This window comes from Lepisosteus oculatus, chromosome 22, assembly GCF_040954835.1.
Source record: "Lepisosteus oculatus isolate fLepOcu1 chromosome 22, fLepOcu1.hap2, whole genome shotgun sequence".
Taxonomy (NCBI): domain Eukaryota; kingdom Metazoa; phylum Chordata; class Actinopteri; order Semionotiformes; family Lepisosteidae; genus Lepisosteus; species Lepisosteus oculatus.
This window is the reverse complement of record NC_090717.1, coordinates 4661460-4681000: the sequence shown is the minus strand read 5'-3', so window position 1 is coordinate 4681000 and position 19541 is coordinate 4661460. Positions and strand designations below refer to the sequence as shown.

The following is a 19541-nucleotide window of genomic DNA, read 5'->3' as shown; positions in this document are numbered from 1 at the left end:
ATGTTTGTCACACATATTCGGACTTCAAGTCTGTTGTTAAAAGTACAGTTAATGAAAAGACTACCACCTTAAATTCAACACATTTTATTGATTAAATCAGTACATTTATAAATGTTAATACTTTTTGTACAAAATATTATACCAAAATAAGTATTGCCTACATGGGGTGAACTATTACAAAACGTTCTTGGTGTTCTCTGCAGTAATCATAAGTCAAAAACAATATTCTCTCAATGTGTAGTATTAACTGAAGTCAAGTCTTTATATACACTAGTCTAAATCATACATTGGCATTTGTAGAATCTTTTCAGAAAAAAATGCAAGGCCATATAAAGTCTGCAAGTACAGTATATTAATACTCAGGAAATTTTAAAAGGTTTTGTTCTGAAATTAAGACCTACTTTCAGTGTTTTGTATTTATCTCAGAAAATTCCAGAAAAAACAGTAGTGAACATATGCAGTAACTTAACACTCTAAATTAGAATGAACAAGCCATCTTGAACATTAGCTTCATTTTTGCTTATACATGTATCACTTCCACTATAAAGAAGTTAACTTCTTAATGTGTGCAAATTACACTGATCTAATCTTAAAGGGAATGTACTAACAACCAACCTGCTGTAACTCAGTGGGTTCATCAAAAAACTAAAATACGCACACTGTTAAGTCAGCATCTTAAACATTAAAACTTAAAATCAGATAGCGAATACACTACATTTGCACCAAAGAATAATGAAAGTTTAATATCGGGGGGAAATGGGATGGAGGATGTAATATAAAGGTTATACAGGGATGCAACCTAAATTATAAACCAGATATGAACAAGTGCAAAAAAGTAAAATATTGAATATAATGTCATGTATGGATTTTATAAAAGAAAAGGCTGCGGAACAATTCTTGTCATAGCATAGACTCAGAATCATAAAGACTGGATTCTACTATTCAAAAATATCAAGCCCTCAGTTTTATTCTCCTGTTCTGAAAAAAAAAATATTTCTGGGGCTGAAAAGAAAGATAGCCTACTTTGGCTTGAATGAATTTTCACTGTTGTTGTTGATCAGTTATAAGTACATTACTGCAGAACACTGTGCTAACAAACTTCACACACTGTGCATAGCTTTATAGTACTGGAATACAACTCTGTCCCATGAATCCAACACATCCAATATCAGCATATATCGACACTCGCATATTGGGAATTACTTGTAAAGATAAAAGTGCGAGAATAAAAATGAAAATCAGAAACTTCCAGCTCATGCCCTCTTCACAGTTTCAACATTTCAAGCAGCTATTTCTTTCCATTTTGTCATTTTTTTCTTTCAAAATCATCTTGGCCCACTGTGCAAATAAAACCAAACGCATTACTAAAGTACCCAAGAAATAGAAAGGACACCACATAGACTCCGACATGAACTGGCAGGAAGACTCAGGTGTAAAAATTGAAGACTGCACAGCATTCCAAAAACTCTGACCACTCCCAAACTGATACTGTACATTGCCAGCTGCCCACCATCGCTTCTCTGACTGAAACTTTGGGGTACACGTCAGCTTACTTGCTAGAGTCAAGGGCAGTTTGTGAGGATCAGGAATTGAAGTCATGGCAAATTATAAAAGATAATACTGCTTTGTCAGTCTTGTTTCTTGTGCCGTTCCAGGCACCACAAAAATGTCTGTATCTCTTTCATTACCACCTCCGAAGGAGGGAACGAGGAGCTGCGTTAGACCAACCATTACAAGGTCTATTACCGCTGTTGCTGAAGCATGTCAATCACACTGCTGATATCGTCTTCAGGTACCTGAACCAAAAAACAGAAGATGTGCATTTGAATAACAGTCTTTACAATTTAAAACAAAATAGAGACATTTAGACAGCACAGGGAAAAAAACACTTATTTTTGCACTTGCTAATAAAAGAATACTATGCAATATTCTAATATTTTTCTTTAGAAAAGGTACAGTGTGGGAAGGACACTACTCTCCTCCTTTGCAAGGAGATTATATGTATTCTAAGAAAACTGGGAGGAGTTAAGATGGTTTTCCCCCCCTTTTTCAAACTATTTTTAGAAACTCTAAAGAAAAAAATAGTCCATTGAGTCAAAGCATGCGGGTGTGACCATGTGAGTCAAGATTTGGATTGGAGTTGCTATGAAATCAAAATATTGCTCCCCCCTTTTTGAAGAAGGACATAAACTTCAGCTATTCCATCATTAAATCCATCCATGCATGGTTAAAGGTCATAAGCAGAGGAGTAGTTAATGGAAAGGGAGTGAGAGAATGGTATGCACAATGGGATGTCCCCAGATGAACTTTTCATGATGAAGTCACTTGAGTGATAGAACCACCTTGTCTGCTCATTTGGAAGAGCTGAAGGCATGTTAGTAATTGTTATTGGCGAGTGTATGATGGAGATATAGTTTTCCTCAAGCAACACCTGTGACACTAGCTGCTGGTACTGAACTCTATCACTTTATTTCCAGGACAGGGCAGAAAGGACAGAAAATAATTTGTTTTTGTAATGGATCCCATTTGTTTTTGTGTCACTTGTCTAATCTGTTGTTTTAAACATGGTCAATGACATTACTAACTAATGACATTGACTAATGTTATTTTACTAAGTAAATGTTTATTTTAAAGCTCCAAGAAAACAGCTACCCGAAACTAAATGTTACCTTTATTAAAACTAGATAGATAGATAAGACTTTATTGATCCCGAAGGGAAACTGATGAAAACTGAGGAGTAATTTCAAGGTAACCCTGTCCAGAATTCTGAACCCGGCCTTCTAGGAAAAACCTGAAAACAATGCAAGAGCTATACTTGTTTTGAATTTTCACTCCATGCACTACTGTGTAGATTATCTTTATTAGGGATCATAAGCCCTTTCATATCATGTAACATCTTAACATACCCATACGCGTTAAGCGGTCTGTGAAGATGAGTTCCAATTTGTCTTATCGGTCTTTCATGATTCTTTCTCTGTGGTTAGATCTTCTTTAGATTCAAAGTTCTCGGGGTTGTAAAACGTCAACATTTTTACTTCTAATGAATTACTGGTATGTCAGATAAGGAGGGTAACCACAGCTCTTTCAAAACTGTCAGTGCTGTACAGTCCAGTCACTTCTCATACAGAGGTAGATTCCCGTTTAAGCACTTTTATACTACTTTTAAAAAGGCATCTGAATAAAACAGAAATGGTCATGGATGCATATAATTTAAGCTCTGGAGGCATCATTCCAAGTGACAGCAGACTGACGAGTGAAAGGGTCACTCTCGCACTGAAAAATGTCCCCCCCCTAAAGACTTTTCAGCACTTTTTAGCTGGTTAGAACTGCAGCCATGCAGTGCTGGGGCCCTGTCTTAGACTCCCAGGGTGCTATCTGCTTGGGGCTGGTATGTTTTACTCATATTCTCCTAGGTTTTGCTCTGGGAGCTCCAGTTTCCTCCCACAGTTCAAAGACATGCTGGTAGGTTCACTGGCTCCTGTAAAATTGGCCCTGGTGTGAGTGTGTGCATCTTTGCATCTTTGTGTGCCCTGCAATGGACTGGAATCCCATCTGGGGTGTATCCCCCGTTGCTTCCCAGCACAAGCTCCAATTCCACCAGGACACTGAATTGGACAAGCTGTTAATAAAAGTGATGCGATGCGACAAATCTTTAAATTTACATTTTGTCTCATTTACTTCCTTGAAAGTGAGCAAGATCCAATACAGAGATATAAACAGGCACGTTCATACGCTCTATATAAATTCACATTTTGCAGGAAAGCCATTGTTACACGAGCAGGATGAAGATGTTTGCTGCCCTGCCTTGAGTGTCGTCATAATAGAATGAGGCCACAAGAAGGGCAGCAGAAGAGGTCCTAAGAACTTGGTGTCAGGTAGTCAGCAGTTGCAAGTGGCGTTGTGTAGTGACTGGGGCACTCATTCATCGTTAACAAGTACTTGCCTTCACAGTCAGCGAGTTCACCTGAGTTGACTTAGTCCTGCCTCCAACAAACCAATTGCACAAAGGTGGTTTTCTCTTGATTAGCAAGGCTCATTAGGCCCTTCCTGCTCTTTTCTTGATTTCCACCAAGCTTCACATTTAACATGTGAAATCAGCTCATTACATGGGCCCAACCAATACTGAGGTCCTTCAGTTCTTATGTACACTAACTGTCACTGGAGTTTCTCACAGTCACTTATGAATGATTAATCAAAATGTATAAATCATTTAAATAAAAAAATAACATCTAATATCTGTAGACCATTGTTCTAAAATATACATGGATAAACAGCGATGTGTCTTTCAATGCTCACTATGCATTAAATTGATCAAATTAATTTTCAGTTTCAAAGTATTTAGTTTAAAGACAATCTGTGATGTGCTGCAAGAGCCTAACTGCTTTTTGCTTTTGCACTGGAGTATATTTTAAATATAATATTAACATACTACATAGCTCTATATTAGCCTTTAAAATTAAGTTGAAAATGAGGGAGGGTCTGGATATACTCATCCTGTAGTCTACACTGCCATCTAGTGCCTGAAAGTAATATCTGTGAACTAGTAGTTAAGACTGATCATTGACTTTTACATTCACAAGAATAATTCATGATTTTTTTTGTCTTGAGCTGCTGCATATATTTTGAACACATTCTTTAATCATTATTTATGGCAAACATCTTTACAGTACCAAACAAAACAACTTTTAAAAGGCAGATCCCATGCTTTCAAACAAAAATAGCATTGCAGATCCATCCTTCACCTTTCCAAGGGGATAATAAATCGGCAATCATGAGTGCATTTCAAACCATAACGAAACTAACAAGTACACGGTCAGTTGTACACGTTACATCACAAAACAGACGATGTTTCAATGTATGCATTGCACCATATTGCCATCATTACGATTCAGAACGGGGCAAAATGTGATGGCTCAAAAGCGGCCCTATCACACTGTAAACATGCTTTAAACCAAGTGAGTTTTGCTACTATATTAATTATAAATACTTTCAGGAAACCCACACATATGAGGCGAAATTTTTAGATACTTTTAAGTATTACAAAAAAAGATCAACCTGCCAACCAACTAAAAAACACTCATCATAATTGTTAACAACTATGTTGTTAGGAGACCACTTTCTCATTTGCTTACAATGACTAGTGAGCAGGAAGGGCCACTTTCACACAACTCTTGCTCTCACCCCTGGAGAGATCAGTGGTTTGTGACAACTTGGCAACCACACAGTAACTTTCACAAAGTTAAGAGTAAAATAGTGAAATTCGAAATTTGTAAAATGTCTCAATACCATCAATGAATTTGTTACCAAGATTTAAAAACCAGTCTTAGAAATTGGGACTGCAGTTCCCTTTTAAACCATAATGTTTAGATGTTAAAAATATTAACTTAATAAATGCTATAAGAGAACCTCTTATCCAGATGCAAAAAAATGCAACACAAGTGGAACTCACCAGGGCATGATCAAAGCTGAAAGTACTGATGTAATAGGCAGAAATGTCAGCATCCGCTAGTGGCTGGGAGATCTGAGCAACAATTCCACATTCATCTGAAAAACGAAGAAACACGCATAAGGGTTAACAAAATTAATCACAAGGTGGCTCCCCCTCCATATTCATCAGGAAAAAAAAAAGGTTTCAATGATGAATCAGTTAAGTTAAAGGAAAAAAAACATGCATCTTGAACCTTCATAATGATGTGGGTCTCTGCGCGGAAACCAGGATAGAATCGGAGTGATGAAACAGATAAACCGCTCCAAACCTACGACAGTGTGCTTCACTCACCAAATCCAAGAGGCTGTCCCCCGATTCGTACCATTCTCCACAATTCACCTGAGGAACTGGTGAAGAGGAGGTTGCTAGGAAACCTGCCAAGGGACCAGCGCAAACATTTAGTCAGGTTAAAGGGTTTCAAAGTGTTAACAAGCATGATTATATACTGTAGAACTACAACCACAAAGCAGCGATTCCCACAACATCTAAAAAGAGCAGGCTATGCAAACAACTACCCCCCCGGTAAAGTCATTCTGCAGTGTATAACTTGTAATGACCTGCCACTGTTGTCCAACTGTTGCGTTTATCAATCAGCTTATCCTGTAAATATATCCTGTTATATATGAAAGTCTATATTTAAAATTTAATCACCACATTTATACAGTATGTACATTGTTCTTCTACAAATGAGCAACTGCAAATATCCGGGAGAGTCTTTTCCTATTCTGTTGTGTTTTGTGTCATTCTCAAATATATAAAAAAATTCACTAGTTAAAATATACTGATAGCTGTGAAAGTTTTCTGGAATTAAAATACCGACATTGCCAGACACATACCAGTATCTAGGGGTGGGGGAATGACAAAAACACGCCTATTTTACCAGAAGAGAGAAAGAATGAACTATTTAGAGCAGAATTTTTTTTTCTGTGCGCAGCAACTCAAAAACAGCTTCCGCTTTTCGAATTCCACTAAGGAGTCATCATGGGAAGACTCACTCACCGTCTCTGGGTTTCTGTGTCCATGACCAGAGAAATATAGCCGTCAATCAAAGAGAAGGAGAAGAATTTGATGCAGTCTAAAGCCTGTGTGGGATGGGCACCATCTTTTGAGCTGTTTAGGAAAAATGCAACAACATAATATTTACAAAAAATACCAAATTCAACACTGAGCAGATTTTCAAGACCTGTCATCACAATGAATACTATTGCATGTAACACTATACCTCGTATTCTAATAAACTTATTAAAATTAATTGTATTACTACATCTAACATAGTCTCAATAAGAGGACAACCAAAGGAAATGCAAAACGGATTTGTCATCTTGTTTTTGTCAATATTCACAAAAGCCATTATTTGAAAAACAGCTTATAAAGAGACACACTGTTAACAACATGCTGCCTTCATTCTGCTATGGCAATAAAGGAAAACACTGGCACTTACCTGCCAGAATAGAAGAGGACATCAATGAGGGTAGTAGCTATGGCTGGCAAGGTATCAGGGTCTAAACTCATCACACAAAACTGGTTCTGGGGGCTTAGCACTGGATGAACAGTGAGCTTTATAGCTTTAAAGGGAAATGAGAATATGACAATATTAATACTGGACCAGAAACTTTTCTTACTCTAAGACTTCATGTTAATTGCACTCAATGGGAAAAAAATCTGTTTAAAGCATTAAAATCACATTCCTTTATTTAGTGGTGAAGTAAGAGACAAGATGTAAAAAGGGTTAACTTAAGTCAGTTCTGCCTGAAAATTAGACTTCTAAGCAACAGGGGTTTATGGCAGGAAAAGGGGTTAACTGATAAGGATTCCAGATGCGAGCAAGGAACCCCCTGGGGGCATAATCTTAAACTGACCATTTGGCCAGGGTCTCTTAACTGGCCAAATACCATGACCCCCCCCTTACCATAACACCGAATGACTGAAGCAGCAAGGAAGGACTATATAACCAAGAGTTTGTACCGGCACATCGAACGATACTTCGGTTTTGTTGTTTCTTGCGGGAAACAAGACTTCGGCTTTATTGTTCCTTGCATGCAATAAACTCATCTGTTTTGCTTCATCTCGGGATCCAGAACCTTATTCTTTCTGTTACAACAGTGGTAATTCAAAGAATAAAAACTTGGGCCATTGTGGATTCCCGTGTAGGGCTTGTTTGGTTTTCCTTTGGTTAAGCATGGAAATCAAAAGGTTTTCCCATTTCTCCCACATTACCTTCCTTGCCGTTCTTGTGAAAACCATTCTGCACATCCTTTCCGTGCACAGGGATGGGCTCTCCACCTTCTTCCCGGTAGATACTGAACTCTTCCTCCAAAGTATGGATCACCACAGGAAGGTCTTTTTCTCGCACCTGGAAAAAAAAAAAAAAGAACAAGAGGCTCAGGCTTGTCACTATACATTACTCTTAAATCCTCAGGACACTGTTGAAAGCATAGCAAGAGTCTTCCCAGAGGAAACTTAATAATAGGCCACATTCAGTCTGCCATAAACTGATTTCACTCCTGTACATAATTATCTTGTATGGCACCGTTCCCTTGAAAATAATTCTCTTTTTAAAAATAACAGGAAAAACAACAAGACTTTTGGTAATAAAAAAAGACCTCTTTGACACAACCCTTCGCAAATCCTGATATTTTACTTTGCTTGTATTCGTGTGCTTCAACAGATCACTGAGTAAACGCCAATTTCTACTGCACAAAGGCCAGGGGTCTGACTAAAACAAGGTGTATGAGAAATAAGACGACAGACATCAGGTTCAGGTTCACACAGTGACAAAAAAAAAAGGGAGATCGAGGGGAGGAAAAAACCGAGTACAGAGGCCCGGAAAAGGCAAACGGAAGAACGCTGATGGAGGAAAGAGGCCACATGGGCTCACCAGAATGAAGTCCGTCTGGTAGGTGGACAGCATGAAGACGGAGACGTGCTGCTCGGCCAGCGGGGCGATGACCGACTTGGCGATCTTGGTGACGCCCACGGCCTGGGAGCTGCTGGAGGTGTGGCCATTGGAGACCACGTTCAGGGGCAGCCATGTGCCGCCTTCCACCTGCAGGTGCTCAGAGACGGGGAGATCTGGAACGCACCGAGACGGGGCTCAGTGAGGAGAACATGGCAGCTAGGGCTTGCCCTTTCTGGGTAGCGCTCAAGAAATTCATAATGTACTTTCCCCACTCGCCAGAGACGAGATGTAAAGCACAAGGAGCTGCAGCATATTTTTGCATAATTTATGCAACATAGTTTATGCTTCACTACAGGGAAATGCCTTGTAACATTATCTTTCTATACACTGAATACATAAACTTCATGCATAAATACAATAAACACTGGAACCACTTTACAAATACATAAACACTAAATAAATACATTTTAAAGCTACATGCAGTTTTGTTTTTTGTGCCACTGCAAAACTGGAATTACCAGGGCCTTGTTTTATTTTATTGCTGCCGGGAGACATTTCTGGCCCATTCTTCTAAACTATCGGCAAATTTGTGTTTTTGTGACAGGGAGGCACACCTTGATTAATGCTCAGAACAATTGTGATCTGTAAAAAAAATAGTAACCACCTGCTGGCAAGCCCATCATCCTACTCAACTGTCACCAAGAGGAAAGAGACCAGAACACCTTCACTGCAGATGGCTTTTGATTAGTGCATTATTTCAACTCCTGTCAGGGGTAAGAAGGTGGGTGCAGAGCTCCTGACGTTACCTGTGCATCTGGTCATCACACTGCATTAATGTTGTGCATTGTAGAGAGCTAGAGGACACTCTTAGTGTTAGTATATAGAAATAGTGAAAGAGAAGAGAGAAGCTCTTGTGTCTAGAGAGGACCAACTGAAAGATCTGAATGGAGGGACTGGAAAGGAAATTATTGGCTTATATTCATGCATACTGGCAGAGAACACTTTTCTATTCTCATGTGAAGAACTGCAAAATGTAAAAGTCTATAATAGAAACAATCTATGTTTTCTTTTTCTGAAAGAGATTAGATACATATCCACTGTATGTAATTTACTTCATAAACATTGCAAACTATGCTTTACTTGTGTGAAAATGTGACACAAAGGTCAGGTAGAAACAATGAATCATTCTGCTTTTCAGAGGCATCTGCCAATAATAACTCATTCTCTTCTGAAACACCATATTTCTCCATTTGACAAATCTGCTCCCAGTGGTTCAATAACATATTACATTTACAACTTATTCACAGCCCATATCACTCCACTATCACAAATAAAGCTTGATCTGGCATCTGAAAGCCGCAACTTTGAAATAAAAATATATTTGGAAAATCTGAATTAAGCATGTCCCAGAAGAAATAAAGGCAGTTCAAGTGCATGATGTCCATGAAAAAATATTAAATAGACAAAAGGAAGCTATGGGCTACATGGTATAGAGAGAGAGGTCACTAGGTTAAAAACATAATGCATGCAATACAAATCAAGCATAGAAAACAAAAACTCAATATGATCTGGATTCATGCATATGTTATTCAGTAACTCAGTGCTCAGAATAAAACTGTAATTGTTTAAAACCTTCATTAAACCAGAATACAGTAAATGGATCATACTTGGCCTCCATCGTCCTCCATCTCCCTCATAAACCGCTATGAATTCTGCACCACCCTTAATTAAGCTTAGGAAATAGTCGGAGAGGTTTCTAGATGCTTCAAAAACAGCAAGAAATTCAACATCTGTCTTCAGTAACGACAAGCTACACCATGCATACCGACGTTAATGTGCACTAAAACATTGCAATAATGAAAACCATACTAAACAAATCATTTTTTCTACATGAACAAGGACATTATTCACCAGAACAAAACGCATATGGCTTTAACAAAAAAAAAAACATCTTTAAGTTGAGTAACTTATGCACAGTGTGTGCAGTTTAATCCTAACTCATGTGTGGAACAGGAAGCTGGAAAAGTAAAGATAAAAAGAATATTAAAACATTCTTCAGCAAAACAACAGATCTATGCATTACCTATTTTTTAAGGGCTCAATGCATTTGGTTCTTAAATGGATTTCGACTCTTCATAAAAAATAGTCTTTAAACAACAGCTTAACAGAGAACTATAAATTCACATCGCTCCTGTAAACAGTTTTATTTACTTCACTGTATATCTTCACCCTTAAACAACATTGTTGAACAGTAAAACTGAGCTCAGGCTACTTATCGAGTTCCTCCCCCAATTGTTGTGTCAGCAAAAGAGTGGGTTGATCTTCAAATGTGCCTTAAAACTAAGTCTTGGCTTTCTGTCTGTAAAAATGATATCCAGTACTTAGTGCGTGTGCAGTCTCTACTTTAAGGTTTTTACAAATACATTCACATCTGACTGCTAACAAAAACATTATTGCAGACAAACACCAAAGACACATATTCAGTTTCTCCAGTGATTATGCACACAAGCCACTCATCAACAGACTCAAAGAAGTGAGAAAAGTTTAATCATTTAGATTTTGCATTTTTCATAACTGAGCAAATACAGTAAAAGGGCTTTAGGAATGCATTTTTAACTTTGTAGAACTACACAATCAGATTTTAGCATTAAATGTTTGGTTTGTGTAAAGCTCAGGTGATCTGCTAAAAAAAAATGTTCAAGGCAGATCAGATTTATGGACAAATCATGGAAAATGCCCAAAATATGTACAGACAAAATGCCCATAATAACAGAACAGCCACAGTACCTTTAAAGCCTTCCTCATCAAGCACTACTGTGTAATTCTCAGGGGTTTCTGTCAGGCTGAAGAATTTGCACCTAAGAAAAATGGTAAAAATATATAAATTATTTTTCAAAACACAATAGACGTCACAATTTGCAGAATATCAGATGCTACTCTGCTCACCATTTTGCAATGGCAAGACTTAAGAATGTAGCAATGACAGTACTAACAGATCACTTTTACACCTACATGTTACAAGCCGTTGTACAAACAAATATTCAAGTCTCTGAACAACTAATGATTAATTGAGGATTTAAGCTACAATGTCACTCATTGGTAAGTCTTAGCAGTCTAAAGTCAACTGCTAAGACTTACCCAATGACTAAAATGCCTTTAATAATGGACTTTGGTGATCTTGTTTTTGTACTTTTAATGTACTTTTAACATTAATGTGCTTCACTGATGTCCATTTCTTATTTCTTATAGGTAATACACAAGACTACAGGGAAGAACGTGTATAACAGAGGACATCCGAGCTCAAGGAGGCTTGACCGCAGGGGTTAAATTTACTGGAATTCAGTCTAAAGGTTTCTTATTATTGATGGCTTGAGAAAAGTGGGTCATCGGGAAAGCTGGCACTGCAAAGCCAAGCACAGATTAGGCCACATCACCAAGCATCTGCTCTTAAGTCTGCATCCAAATTCAACTTCAATGGCTCACGGTTTTATTTCAATGTGAATGGCAAGCTACTTTTTACAAAAGGAAAGGCTTTTAATTTTACAGTGCAACGATAAACAGGATGCTGTAAGGTCTTTTTGGCAAGGACAAATGTAAACGTACGTGGATTTTTTTGCTACAAAAACTCAGACTCCCGGGGCCCAGCATTCTGGTTTATTCAGCATTGCTATTATCAGCGAAGAGTTCATTCAGCACATCTGAATCACACAGACACTGCCAGCAACAGAAGCTCATTGAATCTGAATGTTTTGCGTGTTCAACGCACTGTTTTCCAACAGGAAAAACAACGTTAAAAAGAAAGCCTTTGCTTGTTTCTGACAAAGAATGACTTATTCCACCGCCCTACAGGTGTTCTGCTGTTCAGTTCCTGCTTTGGTCCATACTCAACAAATACGTCACTTCTAATAGAAAAGATCCAAAGGGGGAAAAAAAAACAACTCCACCCATTAGCCAACTCAGCAGGCCATTGTCTTTTCCTATCCTGCCACTTCCTTATAACCTCTAACCCTCCCTGGAGCTGTACTTCCTCTAAGCAAGCTAACACTTCCTGTAAGAAACAGCTTTACTGGGGTCATTTCCTGTTTATGTAATATTTTTTATGGCACTTGATAGAAATTGTTTCAATTGTCCTGCTTTTACATTATCTTACATCTTTATACTGTTGATCCTGTGAAGTGGACTGTATACATATGGACTTGTAAAGCAATTGCAACAGCAATAGTTTCTGCAATGTCGAAAAAGACTGCTTTTCTCTCCTTTCTCCTCCTATGCTGTGCCTCACCTCAGCAAGCTCAAGAAGGTGTGAACCATGTGACAGTCTGTGTATCTGCACATAAAAGTAATAAAAAGGAAACCAAAATGCAGAAGTGCCAACAGTTTGATAACATTTTTTCAGCAGGTCTTAGAGAACTTACCGATTCACCTTTCTCATTAACACCTGCACTAAGCACACTAAGTGGTAGCACAACAGAAAGGTCATCTAACTTCTGTTTAAGAGCAAGACAATATATCCAAGGCAAAGCACAGAAATGTGGCACCATGAAACACCAAGATAAGAAACCACTGGCTATAACACTGGGGAAATAAATGAATACACACTAAAGTAAAAAAATATATCCTCTTAGCATCAAAAAGACCAAAAGTATTTTAAAGGAAAAGCAAAGCACTTTGAAAAACTAAACCCATATATTTTATACCTTAATACGAGTACTGAAAACAATATGAAGTTTTTTTCATTTTTTTTTTAGTTCATTACTTTGCCACAAGAGGACAAAGCATGTGGAAAGCATTATCTTGGCAGTGAAAGGAAGCAGGCCACATACAGAGCTTGTCCAGCCATTGGTCTGTGTTAACTTGTTAATGGCTTCCACACAAAACAAATCACTGGTTCTCACAGAACAAGATCTTACCAACGTTTTAAGTGGTTTAACAGAATTAAATAAACTCTCTCCAACATTCATTTGTGGTCAGTTCTGCATATACAGTACATATACATTGTTCATGCAGCAAAAAACTTATAACTTCTCTAAGACATTAGCAAGATAAATACACTATAGCATTTACTGGGTCCATTTCATCCTTGTGAGACTTCTCCAACTGTTCAGACTATAACCTTAGCTTGCCCAAAATGGCAAGGTAATCTTTACCAGTAATTTGAAGAGTTTAATGTTTGTGGTTTCTCACCATACAGTACCTACTCACAATTTAACATTCACAAATTAGACTTTGGGTCCGACGCCACACCAATGTTTCAGAAATAAAAGCTGCGGTCCTTTGCCTCTCCACTTCAGAACAGTAACCCAGCAACAGAAAAGACTGGATCCAAAAGCTACTATTTCATCACAAATGAGGCATCAAAACTAGGTCGGTGCGATCACTAAAGGTTCTTTTTCTCCACGAAACAAATCCATTTCAATTTCTTTCCCCATTCATCACAAGTCTCACCAGTCCCCCCCCCCCCCCATTAGTGTCTTCACACATATGGTGGTGAAGGTGGGAGGTAAAGTGATCTAATCCTGAAGTTTATTGCCCCCCCACCCCCCACCCCAACTGGACAGAATGGAAAACGAGAAACAAACAAGTGTTCCCAGCCTGCCGAGCGAAAATGAGGTTAAGGGCTTCAGTCCCGCTGGTTTGTCTGGGAGCAAAGCTTCCTACCCTCTGCCAAAACAGGCTGTTGCAAAGGCTTGCTATTGTTCCAGGATCAGAGGCTGCATTGTTTCGACTGGCCTTCAGACTCCAAAGGAGACGTGCCTCTGGTATGACAAAAACATCAGACACTGACCTTTGGCCTTCAAAGCACAGTACAAGTACGAAACCAAGGGAATGGAAAACTGAAGTTCTTTCATCGTGCTGTCCTTCCTTTATGTAACCTACAGAGAAAGCGACATGGTTTTAAGTGTGTCCTGGAAGTACCCTCAGACGATGTTTCAGCCTGAATGCTCACCTATTTACAGACCACTTGCAGTATTAACACTTATATAACAGTAATGAAGGGTTTTGTTACTGCAATGGCCTCTTCTCTAGATGAAGCAGATGTTTATAATTTTAAAGGTCTTTTAAGGTCTCTCTTAACTCTTACCTTCTACAATCTTATCCTAGAAATACCAAGGGCAAGAAGACAAAAATTATCCTTCCTGAATGCCAAAGTAATGAGGGCAAAAAATCAAAGCCTTTAGACTGGTTATGTTTTATAAGATACTTGCTATTAAAGAACAAACATCCACATACTGAGGCATAAAAGATGTCGTTTACCACTGCATTTCCCTTAGTACTGTAACACAGCCACAAGTAAGAATCAACCGGTTTCGCCAGCTCTTCATTAATAATTCAGGCCTTATGTATGTTTACATGAACTGCATTTATGAGAAATTGTCTAGGTGGAGGTTAATTTGTACGTTATTATTGCTACCGAACACTGAAATCTACCATGTTTTACAAATAGAGCATTGGCCTCAGCCATCACTTTCCCCTCTATCTTTGCCACCGATTCCTGAAGACATGTTTTATACAGTATAGTTACTCAACAGTTCACAGAAATTACACAACCTCCCTCCTTATTCTGGCCCCTCCATCACCATGCCCTGAACCTGAAAACAAAAACTTAAGATATCACAAAGAATAAAAAAAGCTTGTAGATTTAATTACAGGGGTGACAGCGAGACAGAATTATATTTACACATGTATAAAGAGATTTAACACAAAATACACTATAACCTGTATAAGCTGTTGTAAGCCATAACCCCCCACCAGTGAATCCAAGTATTATTAACCACTAAAGCTTTGTTACAAAGCCTCAAATGACACCTGCTTAAGTTGCTGAATAACTTTTTACAGCCAACATTAAGCAATAGTTTGTGCCTTTGGGAAGTTTTTTTGGGGATAATATCACATCTTTAACAGGAGTAAAGAGACTGTTTCCATTACAGGCACAATGATTGGGATTTTTAAAATCAAAAGTATTTTAGCAAATACTATTCTTGCCTAAGAAAACAGACGGTTTCCTCTATTAATAATTCCTTACATTTACGTTGCACATTTGATCCCAAAGGACCACTAAATGATTGAAGCAATAAGAATTGAGACCCTCTGCATTTACTTGCGAAGTTGCTGCTCCATCTGTGTAATGTGCAGCAACAATTCCGCACTAGCAGCCACACTACAAATAAAGTACATGTAGATCAAGTGGCGAGGTGAGAATTTGCTTCAAGGAAACCCCTATTTGAAATCTGCCAAGGAATCTTTAATGTCCGTTTTATCTAGACCTCAGTTTAATGTCTAATCTGAAGGGTGGCACCTTTACTACAACAGTGCTTCCATCACTGGCTTGGGAATTCTGGGTATTCTTCTGTCCTACTGGTTCACCAACATCACTTACAGTGAAAACTGAACATCCCTGGAGCTCTCTCTCAGTGCAGTACAGGCCCAACCTTGCTTAGCTTCTGACGAGATTTGTAGTAATGCTGCTAATGTTACCCATTACTAGTAAGTAATTATAGAGGTTGTAGTAGTTCAGGTGGGTAGCTGCGTCAGCAGCCGTAGGCTGCAAAGGAACAATTAATAGGTTTATTCCATGCTGAAAAGAGAAGAAAGAAAACAACATTTCAGCCATGGAGCCTTCTGCTCACACCTGAAGAAGGCTCCATTGCCGAAACGTTGTGTTTCCTTTCTTCTCGTTTCAACATGGAATAAACCTATTACTTGTTCTATTATAGAGGTTGCTAAAAATGTATAAAACCTTGTTTAAATATTTTTGCAAAGGTCTTTCAATAAAAGGCCTTTCCACTTTAACCCAGGGAGGGGAAAGCATTCCTGATGATGAAAACAGTTTAGTTTCACATCAATAATCACTGGCCACACACACAGCCTTTTACAGAGAGTAAACAGGTTACTTGATCAAGTTAATGCTTACTTGATACTAACTTTGTAAAGCCTTCATTCTGAGAGGGTCACATTCCCTACTGTAAACAGGGCATGTTTACTTGATCTATTTTGTGTTCACAGTATCTGCCATTTTTTGTTGGATGTGTTGGATTTTCGTCAAATGTTTCATCAGACTGGAGTGTGGTGTTTGTTTTGAGCATCAATACAGGTTAAGAGCCGCAAGCTCAAAGAAGAGCTATGTTTCAGCATTCACATCTGTCTTTGTAGTATAGTACCTTTGGGTGCAGAGCAGACAAGAGTAGTCTGCCTATATGACCCAGTACTTCCCATTTGATTCCAGTAAGTTACCAGGTGTTTGAGCTGTTCAGCAGGGAGGCAGTTAAACATACAGTGTTATAACAATTGTGTAACAAAGAAAGGACTTCCAGTTATTTTCTAAAAATTGCTCCACAGGCCACCTGCAGTGAACACTGCTCTCTCTCTTTTTCAGCAGTCTGTATAAACAGTGATGCTATGCAAACATGTTTATAGTGCAAGCACAGCATCTACCTGGAGGCATTGCAAACTTAGAGAGGTGCATAAAAAAATAAATAAACAAGACATAACAATTCTACCTAAACACCTTCATGGAATAAGTCATAAGATCATGCTCTAAAAACCGCAGGCTTCACATTCAGGATCAAAAGCAAAGCTCAAAGAGTGAAGTAGCTGGCGATATGCTGTAAAACAAAATAATTTCTAATTTTTTCCCTCCCCAACTCTTGCATAACTGAAGCCATCACCATTAAATGGGCAAATATCCCAGTCTCTCCAAAATGTTAGACTTAAAACCATCATCTGTTTGTGCTTTCTGCTTTCAAAGACAGGAAAATCTAAATACAGTGCCCATTAATTATTAACTCTCCAAGTTGAATTTTTGCAACTAAATTCTTACACAAAGAAAAACTTTCATGAACAGATGATCCTTGTGGAGTACAAGGTACACTACCTTTAAAACAGACAGGGACTTTTTTTATAACTACAATATTTTAATTGTTTTATGGGCTTAGATTTAGCCGTCTCCCCCTTTAAATATGATCAATAAAATAGTTAAATAAGTTTTTGTATAGGAGAATTTCACCTATCCCCCAGAGTTTACCATTAACAAATGTATACATAGATACAAAGCAAAATCTCTTCTGAGAATACTTTCAACACAGAGGACAGTCCACGCTTTATTTCCTGAAACGCCTAACAATGCTGTCGTTGCAATATACAGATTACTTATTTTTATGAAGAAAAAAAAATCCTATATACAGGTTTGGAAAGCAAGAGTTCACCCCTGAAACAGCAGAAAAACAACTAAGCAAACAGATGTGCTGTCTGCCAGATTAATGCTTGAGTATTACTGGAGAAACCAGCTAGACACTGATGTAGCTGGCTTTTACATAAACAGCAGTCTGTCAGATCTGAATTTATTTTGTTCAGCAAGGCGTAGCTCATTTTTGTAGACCAAAAATAAACCAACTTTCAACAATTATACTAAAGGTCAATAACAATCACAAACTTAGTTAACCTTTAAAAACTAGGAGAAAGCTTAGAGATCCCCTCTAAACTCCGTAGAAATTACATTATGATAAAAGCGCACTGATTTTGAGAGCTCAGTTTTGCCATTTGCCATTTAAAAAAAAAACGTTGGAGTAAAACATAAATAATGCTGAAGACAACTTTGTGATGAGTGCATATATTTGCAGTTCAAAGTTAGGTTAACAGTTATAGAAATTAATTAATCCTTTTGTGAACGACATTATTGCATCACCATCATATTAAAGTCAGGTGGGGTTAAAACAAGTCGTGACATATAGGTTTGTCCAGTCTGTACTTAAAACAAAAACGGTCTATATACTGTACTGTTTGCTAAACTCTACTGATTTGTCAGTGGCGTCCCTTCTAGTTGTTTCACTCGAGCTTTCCAAACGCTAATTAAGGTGTTCCGGTAAATAATTTAAAACACTATACTGTGCTTCTGCAGTTCCATAGACTAAGTTACAAAACACAGGCAGATGTCACAGAGAAATTATCTTAAACGTTTACACTTGGCACACTGAAAGGACAGTACGTACAAGTTTTCTCATGTCCTTGCAAGTCAAACAAACCCTCTTATCGACACGTAACCAAAGCAGGGGAAAAAACGAATAAAATAAAGAAGTAAAACCTGTACAAATGACACTTTCAAACACGCCAGTTATCCTCCTGATCAGTTAAAACAAAAAGACGAAGTGGTATCCCTGGCATTTAGACAAAGCAGTATTTGCAAAGCATTAAACAACACCTGATACTTTAAGGTAACTTCTCCGCTTAATTAACACACGCGTCCACTAAAAAAGTGACCCTATTTACATGCATAACACTTTTCGTTCATCAATTTCATGGGTGTCATATATTGCTTTACCAGTGTGCTACTGGTCACATCGTTTTAAGCACTCTACCCCTTGTAAACTATAGCAGTTAGGCCTTTCCATCAGCTACAGAGAGTTGGATGATGATATGCTTATGTTTATATTTCGATGTGAACGATACTAGGGCATGTAGCAACATTGCATTTCCAAATATTGTAAATGTTACCAGCAACTGATGTCATCCAGCTGGAAACTTAATTGGTTAAAAAAAATGTCTTTCTTCGCCTTACCTCGTCCTGTTACGAAGAAAAATGAGTTTGATCAATGGGTGAGTGAAATTCATTAACCCATCTTTACAGATGCTAGTCACTTTCAGTCTATGGTCTAGTATATGCAAATCCATGCTCTTGTTTGTTGTTTTCAACGGTGCCTAAAATTAACTAAGTCACTAAGAGCACAGCTTGCGGGGGACTTCTGGAAATGACTCCCCGTTTCTAAAGACTTGCAACGGTCTAGTAGTGTTGTGTTGCATTCCCCTGCAAGCACCCGATCGCCATCCCCCGTCTTGCATCATTCAGCGAATAAGAATACAGCGCAATCCGACTCCGAAGCAAAGACATTTAAATAAAAGACAGGCCTATGAAATTGCATACGCCCCCTCGCACTTAAAGGGACAGGGACTGGAGATAGCTGCTGCTGCTCTTTTTGTGTCATCCCCCCTATACAAGCTGCAGCACAGTATGTTAACGGTGCATGTACAGTACTGTTACAGAGTGCTGAATTTCATGTTTTGTTCTGTAGTCCTTCATAAAGAACTACAGTACTGCAAAGAAAAAATGAATTGAGTGAAAAAGGAGTCAGTCCAGGCAGCTATTCATTGTCAGACATTTTC

General features: G+C 38.2%; 1 protein-coding gene across 1 annotated transcript; it reads right to left on the bottom strand.

Moving 5' to 3' along the window:
* Positions 1 to 68: 68 nt before the first annotated feature.
* On the bottom strand, positions 69 to 19252 carry castor1 (cytosolic arginine sensor for mTORC1 subunit 1). Its single transcript, XM_006640314.3, has 9 exons — positions 18940 to 19252; positions 11175 to 11245; positions 8367 to 8560; positions 7706 to 7841; positions 6930 to 7053; positions 6488 to 6598; positions 5780 to 5862; positions 5450 to 5544; positions 69 to 1796 (listed from the first exon to the last, which is right to left on the bottom strand). The coding sequence occupies exons 1-9, from the start codon at positions 19050 to 19052 to the stop codon at positions 1743 to 1745; spliced, it is 981 nt and encodes a 326-aa protein (XP_006640377.2). The 5' UTR covers positions 19053 to 19252; the 3' UTR covers positions 69 to 1742.
* Between the last annotated feature and the right edge of the window lie 289 nt (positions 19253 to 19541).

Coding starts and splice junctions, on each gene's coding strand:
- castor1 (XM_006640314.3), bottom strand. CDS start 19,052: ATGGATTTGCATATACTAGACCATAGACTGAAAGTGACTAGCATCTGT. Junction 7,842..8,366: donor ACCAGACGGACTTCATTCTG/GTGAGCCCATGT, acceptor TTTTTTTTCCAG/GTGCGAGAAAAAGACCTTCC. Junction 6,599..6,929: donor GTCCTCTTCTATTCTGGCAG/GTAAGTGCCAGT, acceptor TTTCCTAAACAG/CTCAAAAGATGGTGCCCATC.